Source organism: Oncorhynchus masou, chromosome 31, assembly GCF_036934945.1.
Source record: "Oncorhynchus masou masou isolate Uvic2021 chromosome 31, UVic_Omas_1.1, whole genome shotgun sequence".
In the NCBI taxonomy this organism is placed as follows: Eukaryota; Metazoa; Chordata; class Actinopteri; order Salmoniformes; family Salmonidae; genus Oncorhynchus; species Oncorhynchus masou.
Genome location: NC_088242.1, coordinates 81,784,179 through 81,805,669, shown reverse-complemented (window position 1 = coordinate 81,805,669; position 21,491 = coordinate 81,784,179). Strand labels below are relative to the sequence as shown.

General features: G+C 44.3%; 1 protein-coding gene across 1 annotated transcript in view; it reads left to right on the top strand.

Annotated features, from left to right (window-relative positions):
• LOC135524554 (yjeF N-terminal domain-containing 3-like) overlaps nt 1-21,291 on the top strand; it is a 74,026-nt gene extending 52,735 nt beyond the window's left edge. Inside the window, exons 2-6 of the mRNA XM_064952187.1 lie at nt 6,793-6,901; nt 11,792-11,902; nt 19,307-19,420; nt 19,644-19,794; nt 20,489-21,291. Coding sequence (XP_064808259.1) covers nt 6,793-6,901; nt 11,792-11,902; nt 19,307-19,420; nt 19,644-19,794; nt 20,489-20,685 — 682 coding nt within the window. The 3' untranslated portion in view covers nt 20,686-21,291. The remainder of the gene's footprint in view (nt 1-6,792; nt 6,902-11,791; nt 11,903-19,306; nt 19,421-19,643; nt 19,795-20,488) is intronic.
• The last annotated feature ends 200 nt before the right edge of the window (nt 21,292-21,491 follow it).

Below are 21,491 nucleotides of genomic sequence, written 5' to 3'. Positions count from 1 at the left end.
AAATTAATAAATGATTTTGGTGGGTTACATTGAAACATTAATAAAGTACAGTAGTTTTCACATGTTGATATTTTGAGTTTGTCGCTCTAATGATATTGTTTATGTTTTTTAAGTATTGTTTGTGCATTGCCAGTCAGTGGTGCCAGTAATTTTGGATCCCACTGTATCTATATGAATCTATTTCTCTCCATCTGGGTCTTTCTTTCTGCTCTTGTCAGGCCCTCTTTTTTGTTATTTTGCATCAGGGAGACTGGCTGGGACTTCATCATAGCAGAAGAGAGAGTGAGATAGGAACAGAGAGAGAAGGTGTGTGAGAGGGAGAAAGAAAATAGAGATAGAACAGAGGGAGGGGTTACCGGAAAAAGACACATACTGTGTCCACCACAAACTCTTCCATTTTAACTTGTTTCTCTTTTACCTCATGTGATGTGGCGGCTCTTCTGTGTTGTGTTTGGTCAGATCAAAACAGAAAGGAAGGCAGAGGAGGAACAGAGAGGAGGACAGAAAGGAAGAACAGAGAGAACAGAAATATTGAACAGAGAGGAGAACAGAAAGAAAGAAGGACAGAAACGAGGACAGAAAAAGGACAGAGGAGGACAGAGAGGAAGACAGAGGAGGACAGAAAGAAGAACCGACAGGAGGACAGAGAGGAGGACAGAAAGAAGCAGAGACGAGAACAGAGACGAGGACATACAGGAGGGACACCCAGTCTATAAGACAGTTATTTAAGCATCAGCAGAGAGGAGCCTGGGTAATTACTGTGAAGTGAGTGAAAAGACAAAGTTACCAGATTATTTTAGGAGCTGTTTAGTTAATGTAGATCCTGGATGGGAGAAGGACAGGAGTTCATTGGAGAGGAGGAGAGGAGGGCATAGGAGAGGAAGGCATGCGAGAGGAGGGCATGGGAGAGGAGTAGAGGAAGAGGAGGAGAGGAGGGCATGCAAGAGGAGGAGAGGAGGGCATGTGACAGGAGGGCATGGGAGAGGAGGAGAGGTGGGCATGCGAGAGGAGGGCATGGGAGAGGAGGAGAGGAGTAGAGCATGCGAGAGGAGGGCATGGGAGAGGAGTAGAGGAAGAGGATTAGAGGAGGGGAGGAGGGCATGCAAGAGGAGGACAGGACGGGCATGGGAGAGGAGGAGAGGAGGGCATGGGAGAGGAGGGGAGGAGGGCATGCAAGAGAAGAAGAGGAGGGCATGGGAGAGGAGGAGAGAAGGGCATGGGAGAGGAGGAGAGGAGGGCATGCAAGAGAAGAAGAGGAGGGCATGGGAGAGGAGGGGAGGAGGGCATGGGAGAGGAGGGGAGGAGGGCATGGGAGAGGAGTAGAGGAAGAGGAGTAGAGGAGGGGAGGAGGGCATGCAAGAGGAGGAGAGGAGGGTATGCAAGAGGAGAAGAGGAGGGCATGCGAGAGGAGGAGAGGAGGGCATGCAAGAGGAGGAGAGGAGGGCAAGAGAGAAGAAGAGAAGGGCATGCGAGAGGAGGGGAGGAGGGCATGGGAGAGGAGTAGAGGAAGAGGAGTAGAGGAGGGGAGGGCATGCAAGAGGAGGAGAGGAGGGCATGGAAGAGGAGGAGAGGAGAGCATGGGAGAGGAGGGGAGGAGGGCATGGGAGAGGAGGGGAGGAGGGCATGGGAGAGGAGGAGAGGAAGAGGAGTAGAGGAGGGGAGGAGGGCATGCAAGAGGAGGAGAGGAGGGCATGCAAGAGGAGAAGAGGAGGGCATGCGAGAGGAGGAGAGGAGGGCATGCAAGAGGAGGAGAGGAGGGCATGCAAGAGGAGGAGAGGAGTGCATGGGAGAGGAGGAGAGGAGGGCATGGAGAGGAGGGGGGGAGGGCATGGGAGAGGAGGAGAGGAGGGCATGGGGGAGGAGGAGAGGAGGGCATGGGAGAGGAGGAGAGGATAGCCTGCAAGAGGAGGAGAGGAGGGCATGGGAGAGGAGTCGAGGAGGGCATGCAAGAGGAGGAGAGGAGGGCATGCGAGAGGAGGAGAGCATGGGAGAGGAGGAGAGGAGGGCATGGGAGAGGAGGGCATGCAAGAGGAGGAGAGGAGGGCATGGGAGAGGCAGAGAGGAGGGCATGGGAGAGGAGGAGAGGGCATGGGAGAGGAGGAGAGGAGGGCATGGGAGAGGAGGCGAGGAGGGCATGCGAGAGAAGGAGAGGAGGGCATGGGAGAGGAGGAGAGGAGGGCATGGGAGAGGAGGAGAGGAGGGCATGGGGGAGGAGGAGAGGAGGGCATGGAAGAGGAGGAGAGGAGGGCATGGGGGAGGAGGAGAGGAGGGCATGGAAGAGGAGGAGAGGAGGGCATGGAGGAGGAGGAGAGGAGGGCATGGGAGAGGAGGAGAGGAGGGCATGGGAGAGGAGGAGAGGAGGGCATGGAAGAGGAGGAGAGGAGGGCATGGGAGAGGAGGAGAGGAGGGCATGGGAGAGGAGGAGGGGAGGGCATGGGAGAGGAGGAGACGATGGCATGCGAGAGGAGGAGAGGAGGGCATGGGAGAGGAGGGGAGGAACAGCCTTAATACTCAGTTATTTTGTCATTAAAAAAGTGTAAGCTTTCTGCTCCTGCACACATTTCACACTAACTTTGTCTTAATGAACAGATCCAGATAAATGAAGATGGATTGACACTCCATGCAATTAACAGGCTGCAATTTATATTAATCACTTCATCATCCCAGACCTAATCAGTCTCCTGAGAGTGTACTGTTAGTACAGCGTTAGTACAGCGTTACTGCAGGCACTCTGTGTTTTTCATTAGTTTTGTCAGACAGCTCTGTTGACTCTCTCCCATAAACATGAGCTCATTAGACATTGGAAAGTGTTGTGATGTTGAGTCATGTGGTCGCCACAGCCTTCGTCGTGAATGTTTTTTGTGTAGGCCCTACTGTATATTTTGGTGTGACGTGGTGGAGAGGTGTTTTGTGAGCAGCCATCTGCTCATGCGAGTAAGTGTGTGTTTGAAAAGGTATGTGCATGTATCCCCCTCTGTTTGTGTGTGTGTCTGCTACCCTTCAGGGACAACTAGGCTGTGGAGGTAAACAGGCTCATTAACAGGCATGTGATCACAGCTGAGCACCCTGGGCCACAGCCTGAGTGGTGAGGAGCAATGACACACCATAGGGATGCCGTGGCCGCCACACACATGGAGATTAATGGAGACTCCAGGGGAGGGAGGGGTGCAACACTGGGTCTCTCCAGCTTGTTACTGTCTCTGCTGCTGCTGTTCCAGCCACTCAAGCGTATGTGCAACACCGCCACCCCTCCCCTCCTCCTCTGCTCTTCAGAGCACCTTCACTGACATATGGTCCCCCTTGGTGCACCTAAGTTGGATCCATCTCTTCCTTCCCTCGATGGCTTTTATGTGCTTGAGTGAAGGACTACAGTACTGTGTGTTATCTGTTTGCTGGGGACTTGGGAGGAACATGAACAGGGATTTCTGTCTCATTGTTGACCCAGACAAAGATATATAATAAGTTATATTGAATTATGTGGACCCAGCAGGCTCCATATGGGTGCCATTTGGCCTGGTCTAGAAGACAGTGGAGTAGGATGATGTTTTCCAGACAGATGCAGTTCCCACCCCCCGTACTGTTTAAGGTTAGGGTTGTGGAGGGTTAGCTGATCCTAAATCTGTGCTTACGGGCAACATCTAGCCAAGGTGACAAGTTTTTACATTTTATGTAGGCCTTCAGGCAGTGACCGCGGATGAATTGTAGCCTACATTACTTACTGTAAAAGTACTATCGTCCTATTATGAAAGCAGCCATCCAACCCAATGAACTAATGTGATCTTTTTAAAGACCATCATGTCACAGCGAGCCCTGGGTGACAGGTGTGATGCTCTGTTGGCTGAGCTAAATGCCAAAAGCCCCGTTGGACGCGGTAGGTCTTAACACAGTGATCCTAGAGCCCAAAGCCCCGTTGGACGCGGTAGGTCTTAACACAGTGATCCTAGAGCCCAAAGCCCCGTTGGACGCGGTAGGTCTTAACACAGTGATCCTAGAGCCAAAAGAGAAGAGAACACTGGGCCAATGCTGGGGCAACCTTAAGCATTCAACTAGTCACAGTTGTTGCCTCTGGGGTTGTTGCCTGTGATGCCAGGACATTAAGTTGTACTGTTTTTAAATGCTTTCAACGTGTGACTTTCATCTGCATGAGAACTCGAAATATGGTTAGAGTGTTTCATCATAAGATATCTGAATTAGGTTTTACATCAGGGACAACCTTCTTAGTCCTTGTTGAGCTTCCTGAAGTTGTTACATGCTTCAGATGTCAGTGGCCCTTTAAGCTTCCCTGTATGCTCCGTTTTCCTCTGTAGTCACAAGTGGAGGATGATTAAGTCCAGAGGTGTCATGCCTGTAGGGGCCTGTGCCCCCTCAGATTTGTCCTGTTTTTCTTATTTATTTCTATATATTTTTTTTTTACATTTAAATAACAATAATGCTTAGTTTTTTCTCTCTGTAATTCTACTAACCAATTTTATGAAGTTGGATTGAGCTAGGCCAGATAGGTTCCCAATCTCATGACCTGATAACCAAGAAGCCATTTCAGGCTTTCAATCATGTTAGAGTAGCTAGCTTGTCTATCTTAGCTGGCATGCCTGCTGGCAAAGTTGGTAGACTTTAGAAAAGCAAGCAATGTACTAAATAAGACTCACATTCCTTTCAATCAATTACCCAGATTTTAGCAGAGATGCAGAGAAGATTATTTCATTTCTTTAAAAAATAACCACCAATCAGGAGGACAGCTCAAGCGGTATGCTTAGATACTGTATGCAGAAAAATAGACATATTTTTTTTACATCAAATTAAGCATAATGATTTTGGCTCTAGATTGCAGGAAAATACAGTTTCAGGTTTTTGAAAAATGCAAAATTCTACAAATGCGTGTGCATCAAATCAAATGTTTTGTCACATGCGCTGAATACAACAGTGAAATGCTTACTTACAAGCCTTTAACCAACAATGCAGTTTTAAGAAAAATAAAAAGTAAGAAATAAAAGTTACAAATAATTAAAGAGCAGCAGTAAATAACAAAAGCGAGGCTATATACAGGAGGTACCGGTAGAGAGTCAATGTGCAGGGGCACCGGTTAGTAGAGGTCATTGAGGTAATATGTACATAAAGGTAGAGTTATTAAAGTGACTATGCATAGATAATAACAGAGAGTAGCAGCAGCGTAAAAGAGGGGGGCAATGCAAGTAGTCTTGGTAGCCATTTCATTAGATGTTCAGGAGACTTATGGCTTGGGGGTAGAAGCTCTTTAAAAGCCTCTTGGACCTGGACTGGCGCTCCGGTACCACACGAGCCTGTGTGCATGTGTGTGAGCAGAGAATCAGCTGACAAATACATTCTGCTGTAAACAAAAATAGTCCTGCTGGAACCACAAATGTCACCTTTGAGGAAAGTGGGAAATCTAGTCAGTTGTACAACTGAATGCATTCAATCGAAATGTGTCTTCCACATTTAAAAAGAGCCCCTCAGAATCAGAGAGGTGCGGGGGGCTGCCTTAATCCACATCATCGGCATCCCGGGAGTAGTTGTTGGGGGTTAAGTGCCATGCTCAAGGGCAGAACAGCAGATTAATCCACCTTGCTGGCTCATGGATTCGAACAAGCAACCTTTCGTTACAGGCCCAATGCTCTCAACCATTAGGCCAACATTAAGAACACCTGGTCTTTCCATGATATACACCATGATAGACATACATCCACTTCAGTTAGTGGAGATGAAGGGGAGGAGACATGTTAAAGAATATTTTTTAAGCCTTGAGACAATTGAGACATGGATTGTGTATGTACGCCATTTAGAGGGTGACTGGGCAAGACAAAAGATGTAAGTGTCCTTGAACGGGGTATGGTAGCAGGTGCCACGCGCACCGGTTTGTGTCAAGAACTGCAATGCTGCTGGGTTTTTTCAAGCTCATGTTTCTTGTGTGTATCAATAATGGTCCACCACTCAAAGGACATCCAGCCAACTTGACACAACTGTGGGAAGCATTGGAGTCAACATGGGCTAGCATCCCTGTGGAAATCTTTCGGCAACTTGTGGAGTCCATGCCCCGACAAATTGAGGTGGGGGTGCAACTCATCATTAGTAAAGTGTTCGTAATAATTGGTATACTCTGTGTATGTTATCATACTATATGCTTTGATTATAATATTCTCCATGGTATGGTTAGAGCGCTGGACTAGTAACCGGAAGGTTGAGAGTTCAAACCCCCGAGCTGACAAGGTAGAAAATCTGTCGTTCTGCCCCTGAACAGGCAGTTAACCCACTGTTCCCAGGCCGTCATTGAAAATAAGAATTTGTTCTTAACTGACTTGCCTGGTTAAATAAAGGTAAAATAAATAAATAAAAAATAAAAATTCTGAGAATGTCTTGATGTAGTACTCCATCTCTCCACCAGGTGTCTCTAGTGTAATATGGAATAGTGTACTTTCTCTGTGTTTCCACAGCAGCTCCCTCTCTGGTTAAATGAGCCCACATGGCAGAGTTATGATATCAGTTCAGGCCTGTCAGCCTCACCTGTATACCTGTTTCAGAGCCGTATAAATATCTACTTCATAAACTTCAACTTGGTAGTGTCATTACACTCAAAGGAAATACCTCAGGCATCAGACAATCCCCAACCAAGCATTTCATCTAACACGCAACACAGCAACATATGTTTTTGAGGTTTAGGTCTAGTTTGCTGAGAGATTCATAAACAGTGCTACCGTACACAATATATAATTGAATTGTGATTGATTGAATCTGATTGATGATGCTAATGCTATTACTCTGTGTTGTGTTTCCCTACAGTAAAGTGGAGACAGCAGCCATTGAGACAGAGCTGCTGAGGGACTACAGGTTTGGCCAGCAGCAGCTGATAGAGATCTGGGGGCATGCCTGTGCCATCGCCATCACCAAGGTACTTTATGTACCACCCTTATCCCCCCACTCCTCTTTCCTTCCTCTCTCCAAGAACCACCTTTTTCGAGCTACTCATTAATCTATCTATCTATCCATCAATCAATCAAATGTATTTATAAATCCCTATTTACATCAGACCCCTGTGTGTGTGTGTGTGTGTGTGTGTGTGTGTGTGTGTGTGTGTGTGTGTGTGTGTGTGTGTGTGTGTGTGTGTGTGTGTGTGTGTGTGTGTGTGTGTGTGTGTGTGTTTGTCCCTTTGTGTAATGTGTGGTGAGTGTTCTGTAAGTTAGTTCTCCCAGTCAGACTGCCTGTGGTCAGCAGCAGTGTACGGAGTGTGGAGCTGTCAGGAACACACTTTGTGTGAGGAACACTTTGACCTGGAGGTGGGTTGGTTTAACCCTGCAGTCGTATCCTCCACAGGAACCCGGTGTGATGTGATTAATGTTCCTTGAGCTTTCAGACATAAGACATTTTCCTATCAGAGATAAAGAGAGAGAGACCAAGAAAGAGTGAGAGATCCCCTCAGAGCGTCTGATTACCTCAACCACATCCACCTACCATCATTATCACCAAAAGATAATGGTCCATGGCTCGAGCGGCCGCAGCCGCAGCACACATACCGTACGTAGCTAGACAAGCAGCGTCTGGCTTGGCCTGGGGCTACTGCACCCACATGCATGACATCAAAGTTCAGGAAAATAACCTCACACTCAACGTCAACAAAACAAAGGAGATGATTGTGAACTTCAGGAAACAGCAGAGGGAGCACCTCCCTATCCACATCGATGGGACAGTAGTGGAGAGGGTAGTACGTTTTAAGTTCCTCGGCATACACATCACAGACAAACTGAATTGGTCCATCCACACAGACAGCATCGTGAAGAAGGCGCAGCAGCGCCTCTTCAACCTCAGGAGGCTGAAGAAATTCGGCTTGTCACCATAAGCACTCTCAAACTTCTACAGATGCACAATCGATAGCATCCTGTTGGGCTGTATCACCGCCTGGTACGGCAACTGCTCCGCCCACAACCGTAAGGCTCTCCAGAGGGTAGTGAGGTCTGCACAACGCATCACCGGGGGCAAACTACCTGCCCTCCAGGGCACCTATACCACCCGATGTCACAGGAAGACCATAAAGATCATCAACGACAACAACCACCCGAGCCACTGCCTGTTCACCCCGCTATCATCCAGAAGGCGAGGTCAGTACAGGTGCATCAAAGCAGGGACCGAGAGACTGAAAAACAGCTTCTAGCTCAAGGTCATCAGACTGTTAAACAGCCACCACTAACATTGAGTTGCTGTCTCGAACACACTGACTCAACTCCAGCCACTTTAATAATGGGAATTGATGGAAATTGATGTCAAATATATCACTAGCCACTTTAAACAATGCTACCTAATATAATGTTTACATACCCTATATTACTCATCTCATATGTATATGTATATACTGTACCTTATATAATCTACTGCATCTTTATGTAATATATGTATCATTAGCCACTTTAAACTATGCCACTTTGTTTACATACCCTACATTACTCATCTCATATGTATATACTGTACTCGATACCATCTACTGCATCTTGCCTATGCTGTTCTGTACCATCACTCATTCAAATATCTTTATGTACATATTCTTTATCCCTTTACACTTGTGTGTATAAGACAGTAGTTGTGGAATTGTTAGGTTAGATTACTCGTTGGTTATTACTGCATTGTCGGAACTATAAGCACAAGCATTTCGCTACACTCTCATTAACATCTGCTAACCATGTGTATGTGACAAATAAATTTGATTTGATTTGATTTTGAGTTCAGTAGTAAGGCTTTGAGATTTCACTACAGTGGTTGCGTTTGCCAGATAACATGAACTCCTCACAGAGTAATCCACCCCATATACGCCCAAAGAGCTCAACCCCCCTGGCATCAACCACACGGGCCCATCAAGGGTCCATCTCATCGGTGTTCCTCTGTGATCTGGCGTGCGTGAGTGCAGCGCCTGCGTTTAGCCTCGGGGGTAGGGATAGCAGGCAAAGGCCTTTCAGCACCTGGGGACACAAAGAATGCTCCAGTTCCATAGGCAGTAAACGCTGGAGTCTGCTGTCCCTGTGTCCCTGTGTCCCTGTTCTGTCTACTCAGGATGTGTTGAATATGGCAACATGTCCATTGAAAAACACATTGATTATCCCGCTCAGCTTTCATCAGGAATGTGTGGCTGTATGTTTATGTTTGGGTGATTCCTTATGAAACTAGAACAAAGGAGACCATTATATTTTCGATTTTCACAAAATGTAATCCATAAAAGTGTCCTTTGGAGGAAAGATTGTTGATACATATTTGACATTTGTATCTTAAGGCATCATTGAGAAATAATGAATTGAAGTTGGAATATTGGTGCCATTTTGGCCTTACCCAGGCACCATAATGTTTCATCTGTAGATGCTACAAGACAAAAGGTGTCACATGAAGCTTTACCACTTGCTCTGTAATATGAATAGTATTTAGATGTCTTTTATTTTTATTTTATTACAATAATTTATGAATATTTGAAATAATGAAACATTATATTGTGAAAATACTAAATATCATGGTATTTTGGGTTTTTTGTATTTGTGGCTGTATGTGTGGTGGGACACGTGGGTGTGGGGGCAAGTGTGTGTGGTGTGTCTGTGTGTGTGTGTGTCAGATGGATGAGAGCAGAGGCCCTATAGTGGGATGGGCATGGGGGGTGGGGGCGACAAATATAATAACTCATTTAATGCAATTCTACTCATTTTGCCATGGGCAGAGATGTATTTTTTGCAGTTTTACAGCTAATTTCCTGAAATTATGCACATTTTGCCATAGGGTGGAGGCAAATGTTTGCAGTTTTTAATATGATAACGGATGATCAATGGGCCCCACCCCGGTCGGTAATTTGGCCATACTTGCTACAAGTTTAGATAGTTAGCTGGCCGATAGACTTACCAATTAAAATCAACTATTCCCAGGGTCGTTACTGTTAATGAGAATATGTTCTCAGTCGACTGACCTCGTAGAATATGTGTAGGGGAAAAAAAGTAGGCTTAGCCTCAGGGACCTTATTAGAGTCAATGCAGCCATTGCTCCTGTGTGTATGTGTGTGTGTGTGTGTGTGTGTGTGTGTGTGTGTGTGTGTGTGTGTGTGTGTGTGTGTGTGTGTGTGTGTGTGTGTGTGTGTGTGTGTGTGTGTGTGTGTGTGTGTGTGTGTGTGTGTGTGTGTGTGTGTGTGTGTGTGTGTAATGTGTGGTGAGCGTTCTGTAAGTTAGTTCTCCCAGTCAGACTGCCTGTGGTCAGCAGCAGTGTACGGAGTGTGGAGCTGTCAGGAACACACTTTGTGTCAGGAACACTTTGACCAGGCGGTCGGTTGGTTTAACCCTGCAGTCGTATCCTACACATGTATGAGGATAGGACTGCAGAGCCTGGCACCATGAGCTGACACAACAGGATTCCTCCAGATAGGAGGCAGGGTAGCAGGGCTAAACCCAGACTACTAAACCCAGACCAGGGCAACCTACTCCTCTAAAACCAGCTTGTTCCACTGGATGTGAATTTTAGATATCCACTGAAATGACCTTCTCTTTAGTCTTTAAACATTTTGTTAGCGCTAATGGCCCAATCCTAAAGCAAGGTGAGATAAGATAGAAAATATAAGATGATACAGTTAGGATGCTGCTGTAAAAGGCACTCAGGTTTTCCACTGCATTCACAGTATCTGGATATTGAATGTCACTCCTATCAAAGATGGCTGGTCCTTATTGGGCTACTGTGCTAATTAGCGTTAGCATTTGCCACAGCGGAGCAAGTCTGAGAGGGTGTCATCACATCAGCGCAACGAGAGACACACATGAAAACCCTGATGCACAGCAGGAGACACACTACTACACCCTTAATGACACCCGGAAGTCGTTTCATCTGATCAGCCACTTAGGATAAATGCTCTTACCTATCTATTTCGTCTCTCGCTACGCTCGGAAGGTAGCTTCTGCTGCCATCATTATCCTTCCACCTCACGGACTTGATGCCGCCATTACCATCCTTCTTTCATCTCATTTAGAGTGTATCTACTCCTAGACAGAACATTTATGTTACAGATAATGGCTGCTGTCTCTCTTCTCCCGGCATCATTACTGTAATTCATTCTTTCATGTCTGTATTAATCAGATACTGCAATTAGAGTACGGCTCCATTTGTTGCACTGTAATGTACCACTCCATTTAGACTCCCGGTTTTAGCGGCCATATTGAAATTTGTCCAGTATATTTAATACCTAGGGTTATGCTACATATTTGGTGTGTTAAAGCTGTTGGAAAGTAAGGTAAGACACCTTCAGCTGTGATGTTGATAGTAGCTAGCAACACTACATGTTTCACTCCCCTACTGATCCTATTTAGGTGTGAGGAGGAAGATTGGACCACTTAAGTTAACACGCCAACTCCAGCAGGATATAGTGGGAGATACCTCTGCTGCTTCTCTTAAGGACGTGTGAGGGGATTTACTGGGGTATGTGCTGTGCCCCTGTAAAACAGAGAGGGGGAGATGCCAGTGGCCCGGTGGGAAAACTCATGGCTCAGGCCTGATGGAAAGTAGTGTGTTATTTAAAGGGAGCATCCTGTGGTGTCCGGGTCTGGTATTTTTTCCACTCCTGTCTGGGTTTAATTCGTTTGGGGCTTTCTGTCTTTAAAAAAAGACCTGGGTACTATTTCCCCTGGCTATGGCATTGCGTCCCTGGTACGCGAAGGTGAGAGTTTGACCGTGATGGAGGGTCAGCCTCACGGGTTGGATGACCTGTACCCTGGACAATGAGTCTGCTAGGCTAACTGGTGACGTCTTTGTCTCACTCTCTGTCTCTCTCTCCCTCCAGGCCTTTCCTCTGACCTCCCTGGGTAAGAAGCAGCCAACAGTGTTGGTAGTCTGTGGTCCTGACCAGAACGGCTCCATCGGCCTGGTGTGTGCCCGCCACTTGCGCATATTTGTAAGTATACCACAGAAGACTGCACCAGCCATGCACCCTCCAGCCATCTCACACACATGGCCATGTGGACAATGTCAGACTATAGTTAGTAATGAATGAAATGGTTCAGTGAGTTTATTGCAGTATAAAGTAAAAGGGTTTAGAAGATTTTCATTACAACTCCTATAAGTAGACCTTAATGATTAATTGATCCATCATGGGATTGAACATGTCGATGACATCACTTCATTCTTACCCTCATTAAAATACTGTCTGGATACAGTTGGCAGTGGTAGCATACCATGATAACATGTTGTTGATGTCATGACTTTAGTCACATTAGTTTGCATGACTGTGGATGTGCTGTTCTGTCATGTGAAGACATTTATTGCAATACTACAGACGGTAACAGTACATGAACTAAAAACATAATTTGAAGAAGGATTTACACGTTATGATATAGTGTGGCAAGTCTACTTTCTTTATTCTATGTGGTCGAAACCACAAATGTGTTATTGTTTTCCTGCCTTAAACGGACTGTATCTATATAACTTCACCATATACAGTGGGGCAAAAAAAGTATTTAGTCAGCCACCAATTGTGCAAGTTCTCCCACTTAAAAAGATGAGAGAGGACTGTAATTTTCATCATAGGTACACTTCAACTATGACAGACAAAATGAGAAAAAGAATCCAGAAAATCACATTGTAGGATTTTTAATTAATTAATTTGCAAATTATGGTGGAAAATAAGTATTTGGTCACCTACAATCGAGCAAGATTTCTGGCTCTCACAGACCTGTAACTTCTTCTTTAAGAGGCTCCTCTGTCCTCCACTCGTTTACCTGTATTAATGGCACCTGTTTGAACTTGTTATCAGTATAAAAGATACAGTATGTTTGGCATGCATCCATGGTTCTTTCCACTGCTAAATAAATGACGAGCCAAAATATTGCATATGGAAAAGACAAACAGTCCCCAAGTCAAAGCTCATCTTTGTCAGATTCTGTCTGAGTATGGTTATGTCTGTGACCGTTAGTCCAGCCTGTTGCTCAGGCAAGGGAGGATGCACATGATGTTCTACAGTTCTTTCGGGAACATAATGCGGTTCTTTCGTGTTTCTTTTGAACATAAACTCCTTGGCCTCGACGTCTGAAAGAGTCAAGGTGTTCATCACGACTGATGAGTCTCAGAGATTCCATAATGTCCTTTGAATGTTGCCTTTGTGTCACGGTTGAAACAAACCACTGTGAATCTCAACGGACTGTGACCACAGGAAAGACGCTCCTTCAAGGCCTACTCAGAATACTCATCCATCAGGGAGAGGAAGTTCAACGGTGGGAAGGCTTAACATCAACAGGAAAAGGCGTGTGACCTGTCTGTAACCTGTTGATGTACCTCTTAGTTGACGCTTGTTGATGCTAGAGAGCGTCCTGATGGTGCCTCCATCCCCAAGGTATGTCTGTCTCTTGTTGACGTTGTTACCTCTTCTAAGTCAGGACACCAAGGGGTCACGGAGGGGTCGCAGCCACCCTAGAGGGTCGTCTCTCTCTGGGTTCTTTAGCGGCAGTTATGAAAGATGATGTCAGTTGCCTGTTCTTTAGCCCCTGTGGTTGAAGCCTGATTGGTTTAATGTCTCCCAGGAACGAGTTGGAGCACGTAGACTGATATCTGGGCTAACAGACCACTTCACCCTCTGACAGACCAGGGCCAGTTAGTCAGAGATGGAGGAACCTAAACCTCTCACTGCCTGGTTTACATACCCAGCATGACCAGCAGGACACTGAGGCCCTTTCACTTACACTATTTAAAAAGATACCGTTGAAGTTGGAAGTTTATATACACTTAGGTTGGAGTCATTAAAACTTGTTTTTCTACCACTCCAAAAATGTCTTGTTATCAAACTATAGATTTTGCAAGTCGGTTAGGACATCTACTTTGTGCATGACACAAGTAATTTTTGTGACACAAGTAACAATTGTTTACATTTTACCAGGTAAGTTGACTGAGAAGACGTTCTCATTTACAGCAACGACCTGGGGAATAGTTACAGGGGAAAGGAGGGGAATGAATGAGCCAATTGTAACTGGGAATTCTTAGGTGACCATGATGGTTTGAGGGCCAGTTTGGGAGTTTAGCCAGGACTCCGAGGTCTTACATTAAGTGCCATGGGATCTTTAATGACATCAGAGAGTCAGGACACCAGTTTAATGTCCCATCCAAAAGACGGCACCCTATACAGGGCAGTGTTTTAGACCAGAGGAAAGAGTGCCTCCTACTGACCCTCCAACTCCACTTCCAGCAGCATCTGGTTTCCCATCCAGGGAACTGACAAGAACCAACACTGCTTAGCTTCAGAAGCAAACCAGCAGTGGTATGCAGGGTGATATGCTGCTGGCTAATCATGGGTGGTATGCTGCTGGCTAGTCACTTATCATTCACTGTATTACAATTCCAGTGGGTCAGAAGTTTACATACACTAAGTTGGCTGGGCCTTTAAACAGCTTGGGAAATTACAGAAAATTATGTTAGGGCTTTATAAACTTATGATAGGCTGATTGACATCATTTGAGTCATTTGGAGGTGTACCTGTTGATGTATTTCAAGGCCTACCTTCAAACTCAGTGCCTCTTTGCTTGACATCATGGGAAAATCAAAAGAAATCAGCCAAGACCTCAGAAGAGAAATTGTAGACCTCCACATGTCTGGTTCATCGTTGGGATGGGGATGCTTTGCTGCAAGAGGGACTGGTGCACTTCACAAAATAGATGGCCTTATGAGGAAGGAAAATGATGTGGATATATTGAAGCAACATCTCAAGACATCAGTCAGGAAGTTAAAGCTTGGGTCTTCCAAATGGACAATGACCCCAAGCATACTTCCAAAGTTGTGGCAAAATGGCTTAAGGACAACAAAGTTAAGGTATTGGAGTGGTCATCACAAAGCCCTGACCTCAATCCTATAGACAATGTGTGGGCAGAACTGAAAAAGTGTGTGCGAGCAAGGAAGCCTACAAACCTGATTCAGTTACACCAGCTCTGTCAGGAGGAATGGGCCAAAATTCACCCAACTTATTATGGGAAGCTTGTGGAAGGCTACCAATACTAATTGAGTGTATGTAAACTTCTGACCCACTGGGAATGTGATGAAATAAATAAAAGATGAAATAAATCATTCTCTCTACTATTATTCTGACATTTCACATTCTTAAAATAAAGTGGTGATTCTAACTGACCTAAAACAGGGATTTTTTTACTTGGATTAAATGTCAGGAATTGTGAAAAACTGAGTTTAAATGTATTTGGCTAAGGTGTATGTAAACTTCCGACTTCAAATGTATATATTTAACCTTTATTTAACTAGGCAAATAAGTTAAGAACAAATTCTTACTGTATTTGCAATGACGCCCTACCAAAAGGCAAAAGGCCTCCTGCTGGGATGGGGGCTGGGATTAAAAATATAGGAATAAACACACATCACGACAAGAGAGACACCACAACACTACATAAAGAGAGACTTAAGTCAACCACATTGCATGGCAGCAACACATGACAACACAGCATGGCAGCAACACCACATGACAACAACATGGTAGCAACACAACATCGCAGCAGCACAACTTGGTAACAGCACGAAACATGGTACACACATTATTGGGTACAGGCAACAGCACAAAGGCAAGAAGGTAGAGACAGCAATATATCATACCAAGCAGCCACAACTGTCAGTAAGAGTGTCCATGACTGAATCTTTGAATGAAGAGATTGAGATAAAACTGTTCAGTTTGAGTGTTTTTTGCAGCTCATTCCAGTCACTAGCTGGCTCGGCCTGAAAGAGGAGCGACCCAGGGATGTGTGTGCTTTGGGGACCTTTAACAGAATGTGACTGGCAGAACGGGTGGTGTATGTGGAGGATGAGGGCTGCAGTAGGTATCTCAGATAGGGGGGAGTGAGGCCTAAGTTTTATAAATTAGCATCAACCAACCAGTGGGTCTTGTTACAGGTTTTCAGAGATGACCAGTTTACAGAAGAGTATAGAGTGCAGTGATGTGTCCTGTAAGGAGCATTGGTGGCAAATCTGATGACCAAATGGTAAAGAACATCTAGCCACTCGAGAGCACCCTTACCTGCCAATCTATAAAGGATGTCTCCGTAATCTAGCATGGGTAGGATGGTCATCTGAATCAGGGTTAATTTAGCAGCTGGGGTGAAAGAGGAGCGATTACGATAGAGGAAACCAAGTCTAGATTTAACCTTAGCCTGCAGCTTTGATATGTGCTGAGAGAAGGGAAGTGTACTGTCTAGCCATACTCCCAAGTACTTGTATGAGGTACTTGTATGAGGTACTTATCACTGTGATTGAGGCCCATTAGCGGTGGGGATCATGGCTGGCCGTCGTTTAACATCACAAGCCACAGGTGTCTGGCTTTCCACTCTCCCTAAACGTCTATCATTAATCATGGAGGTGTAATTTAGTCATCCCAGAGTCCAGAGTGATAGTAGGCTTACAGCGCTGTGCTAATCAGAGGGCAGCCCTGTCAGTCTCTAGCTGTCTATCTCTCCAGCCCTGATCAACCCACAGACAGCAAAGTATGTTCTCTCTTAAATTGTCACCTTGTCATCTTAGAGGGCCTGTATTGATTTATATGGTTACGGACTATTTCATTCATATTACATTTTCATATACACTACCGGTCAAAAGTTTTAGAACACCTACTCATTCAAGGGTTTTTCTTTTTACTATTTTCTACATTGTAGAATAACCATGTAGACATAAAAACTATGAAATAACACATATGAAATCATGTAGTAACCAACAAAAAAGTGTCAAACAAATCTAAATATATTTGAGATTCTTCAAAGCAGCCACCCTTTCCCTTGATAACAGCTTTGCACACTCTTGGCATTCTCTCAGCCAGCTTCATAAGGTAGTCACCAGGAATGCATTTCAATTAACAGGTGTGCCTTGTTAAAAACATTTTGTGGAATTTCTTTCCTTCTTGGTGAGTTTGAGCCAATCAGTTGTGTTGTGACAAGATAGGGGGGATATAAAGAAGATGGCCCTATTTGGTAAAAGACCAAGTCCATATTATGGCAAGAATAGAGGCATCTAAACAGCTTCTATGCATAGTCACTTTAATAACTCTACCTACATGTACATATTACCTCAACTAACCGGTGCCCCGCACATTGACTCTGTACCTGTATATAGTCTCGCTAATATTATTTTACTGCTGCTCTTTAATCACTTTTTATTTTTATTTCTTATTCTTATTTGATTTTTTTAAACTGCATTTTTGGTTAGGGGCTTGTAAGTAAACATTTCACTGTAAGGTCTACACCTGTTGTATTCGGCGCACGTGACAAAAAAATTTGATTTGATCTAAAATAAGGAACGAGAAACAACTGTCCATCATTATGTTAAGACATGAAGGTCAGTCAATCCCAACAATTTCAAGAACTTTGAAGTTTCTCCAAGTGCAGTCACAAAAACCATCAAGCGCTATGATGAAACTGGCGCTCATGAGGACCGCCACAGGAATGGAAGACCCAAAGTTACCTGCTGCAGAGGATAAGTTCATTAGAGTTACCAGTTTCAGAAATTGCAGCCCAAATAAATGCTTCACAGAGTTCAAGTAACAGACACATCTCAACATCAACTGTTCACAGGAGACTGCGTGAATCAGGCCTTCATGGTCGAATGACTGCAAAGAAACCACTACTAAAGGACACCAATAAGACGAAGAGACTTGCTTGGGCCAAGAAACACAAGCAATGGACATTAGACTGGTGGAAATTTGTCCTTTGGCCTAGAGTCCAAATTGGAGATTTTTGGTACCAACCGCCATGTCTTTGTGAGACGCGGTGTGGGGGAACGGATGATCTTTGTATGTGTACTTGTGCACACTTAACCAGCATGGCTACAACAGCATTCTGCAGCGATATGCCATCCCATCTGGTTTGGGCTTAGTGGGACTATCATTTGTTTTTCAACAGGACAATTTTTATTTATTTTTTTATTTCACCTTTATTTAACCAGGTAGGCAAGTTGAGAACAAGTTCTCATTTACAATTGCGACCTGGCCAAGATAAAGCAAACCAGTTCGACACATACAATGACACAGAGTTATACATGGAGTAAAACAAACATACAGTCAATAATACAGTATCAACAAGTCTATATACGATGTGAGCAAATGAGGTGAGATAAGGGAGGTAAAGGCAAAAAAAGGCCATGGTGGCAAAGTAAATACAATATAGCAAGTAAAACACTGTAATGGTAGATTTGCAATGGAAGAATGTGCAAAGTAGAAATAAAAATAATGGGGTGCAAAGGAGCAAAATAAATAAATACAATTAAATACAGTAGGGAATGAGGTAGTTGTTTGGGCTAAAATATAGGTGGGCTATGTACAGGTGCAGTAATCTGTAAGCTGCTCTGACAGTTGGTGCTTAAAACTAGGGAGGGAGATAAGTGTTTCCAGTTTCAGAGATTTTTGTAGTTTGTTCCAGTCATTGGCAGCAGAGAACTGGAAGGAGAGGTGGCCAAAAAAAGAATTGGTTTTGGGGGTGACTAGAGAGATATACCTGCTGGAGCGTGTGCTACAGGTGGGAGATGCTATGGTGACTAGCGAGCTGAGATGGGGGGACTTTACCTAGCAGGGTCTTGTAGATGACATGGAGCCAGTGGGTTTGGCGACAAGTATGAAGTGAGGGCCAGCCAATGAGAGCGTAAAGGTCGCAATGGTGGGTAGTATATGGGGCTTTGGTGACAACAAAACGGATTGCACTGTGATAGACTGCATCCAATTTGTTGAGTAGGGTATTGGATGCTATTTTGTAAATGACAACGCCAAAGTCTAGGATTGGTAGAATGGTCAGTTTTACAAGGGTATGTTTGGCAGCATGAGTGAAGGATGCTAACACAATGACCCAACACACCTCCAGGCTGTGTAAGGGATATTTTACCAAGAAGGAGAGTGATGAAGTGCTTCATCAGATAACCTGGCCTCCACAATCCCCCGACCCCAAACAAATTGAGGTGGTTTGGGATGAGTCGGACCGCAGAGTGAAGGATAGCAGCCAACAAGTACTCAGCATATGTGGGAACTCCTTCAAGACTGTTTGAAAAGCATTCCAGGCGAAGCTGGTTGAGAGAATGTCAAGAGTGTGCATAGCTGTCATCAAGTCAAAGGGTGGCTATTTTAAGTATCTCAAATATAAAATATGTTTTGATTTGTTTAACACTTTTTTTGGTTACTACATGATTCCATATGTGTTATTTCATAGTTTTATGAATGCGTTTCATAGTCTTCACTATTATTCTACAATGTAGAAAATAGCAAAATTAAAGAAAAACCCTTGAATGAGTAGGTGTGTCCAAACTTTTGACCGATAGTAGTATTTTCTCTCTCTCTCTCTCACAGGAGTATGAGCCAACCATCTACTATCCCAAACGTACCCCTCACACCATTCAACAGGACTTCACAGTTCAGTGTGAAAAGATGGACATCCCATTCCTCTCCTATCTCCCAACAGAGGTGAGGAACATAAAAAAGGATTATAAAACATTAAATGTTAGATGTCAGTATGTTAGTATTAATTTGTGTATTGTACAAATTAATCCTTGAATTAAAGTTGACATCTGCTAGCGGAACTGACTTATGAAAGTGCACCTTGCTGGAGCTGTGAGAACAATGTAAAGCTCTTGTCCAGATGCTGACCAGAGTTTGAGTTGTGGTTGTGTTATGGTGGTGTGTTAAGGTGCAGTTGATCAACGATGCCTATAACCTGGTGATCGATGCCATCCTGGGGCCAGAGACTGACCACACAGACGTGAAGGAGCCCTACATTGGCATCCTAGTCACTCTGAAGCAGGTCAAGATCCCCATCGTAAGTTTGGACATACCCTCAGGTAAGGCTAAAAGCTATGCTGCACATTCAACATGTACCAGTGTTGCACAAATGTACAGAAATTTGCCCAAAACAGGATTTTAGCTCTGAGCTAAACACGAGTAAGCCATACAAAATAAAGGCCTGTACATGCTCCACCACAGGAGGTTGGTGGCACCTTGATTGGGGAGGACGGGTTCATAGTAATATCGTAAACGGTGTCAATGGAATGGTATCAACACATCAAACACATGGTTTCCATGTGTTTAATACCATTCCATTTACTCCATTCCAGACATGTTTATGAGCCATCCTTCCCTCAGCAGCCTCCTGTGTTCTCCACAATTCACCGGCCACATTTGCATCTGCGATAGCCTTTGTCAGATCAACCTCAAGTCATCCTCAACATTACCGAGCTGTAGAGACCAACCTGGATGGAATGAGATAGTAAAGCATATAGCTAAGTGTAGTGCATATATTTGGCCATTATATCACACCCTCTCCCCATTTAACTTGTTCTGGAATGCTGCTACCTGGCAGGTGTCTAATCTGTAAGATATGAAATGCCGATTAAAGTTGAAAGGAGAAGCTCAAGTGAGATACTCACGCTCTCCATGATGTTATGTCACGTGACATAGCTAGTAGATGGCAGGTTAGTTGTCCCATCAATGGAGATGGAATTCAAATGGTGATCATCATTTCCTTGTTTATTAAAGGTTGGGATGTTGACCAGGTCACCTCAGATGGGATCAACCCAGACGTCCTGATCTCGCTTATGGCACCAAAGAGATGTGCCACCAGTTTCACAGGGAAGCACTACTTGGCGGGACGCTTCCTGCCTTATGACATCCAGAAGAAATACGATCTGAACCTGCCAGAATATCCAGGCATAGACTGTGTTATAGAATTGTAAAATCTTCTGTACACCCTCACCAGTCCTCATTTTGGATAAATATGGATAATATATTCACGTTTTGTATTTTATAGATTGTTACTGTGCTTTACCGTTCATGTGCTATCTCTCCAATGGGTGTAGACTAGAGCAGGTTTAGCCTTACCCAGAATTCACTCTGTTTGCTCAAATACAATAGAAAAATTGTATAGAATCTGTGGGAGGTCTGAGTTGTATGTCTGTTTTGGAAATGGTTTGAGGAGTTTCCATGTGAGTTTTCATGTGAGTTACCAAGTGAGTTGTGTCATTCTCATTTTTGTGATTGCTTCTTTGCAAAGTTCTGAGATGATCTTTCTCCTTCAGCAAAAACTATGAATGTTGTGCGGAAGAGGTGTTTTGTACCTTCCAGTTAACTGCTTTTTGTTATGTATTATTATGTTTTGAGTTCTGTTTTTCTTATTGAAGAATGCTTGGATTTTGGGTAAAACTACTTTCTAGCAGCTGCATATTTAAAAAAATTATAATTCAGTCTACACTGCTGCATTTCCTTAGTCCAAGTAACACCTGTTCGTTGCTTTGCAGTTACAGGGTTAACTCTTTGTCCAATAAAATATCTCATTTAATTCATTTGATTCCGATGTGATTCGATGTAAGAAAGTAGGACATATGAAAGCTGACAAGATTAAAGGTAATCATGACAGTAAATCCTCCACAGGAATTACAACTTTGTAGAGTCCAAACTGTGTTGGTGGATAAAACTGCCATTATGCTTCATAACATCAGAGATCACACAGTAGGTTATGCAAATCCATGCCAAGCCTCAGACA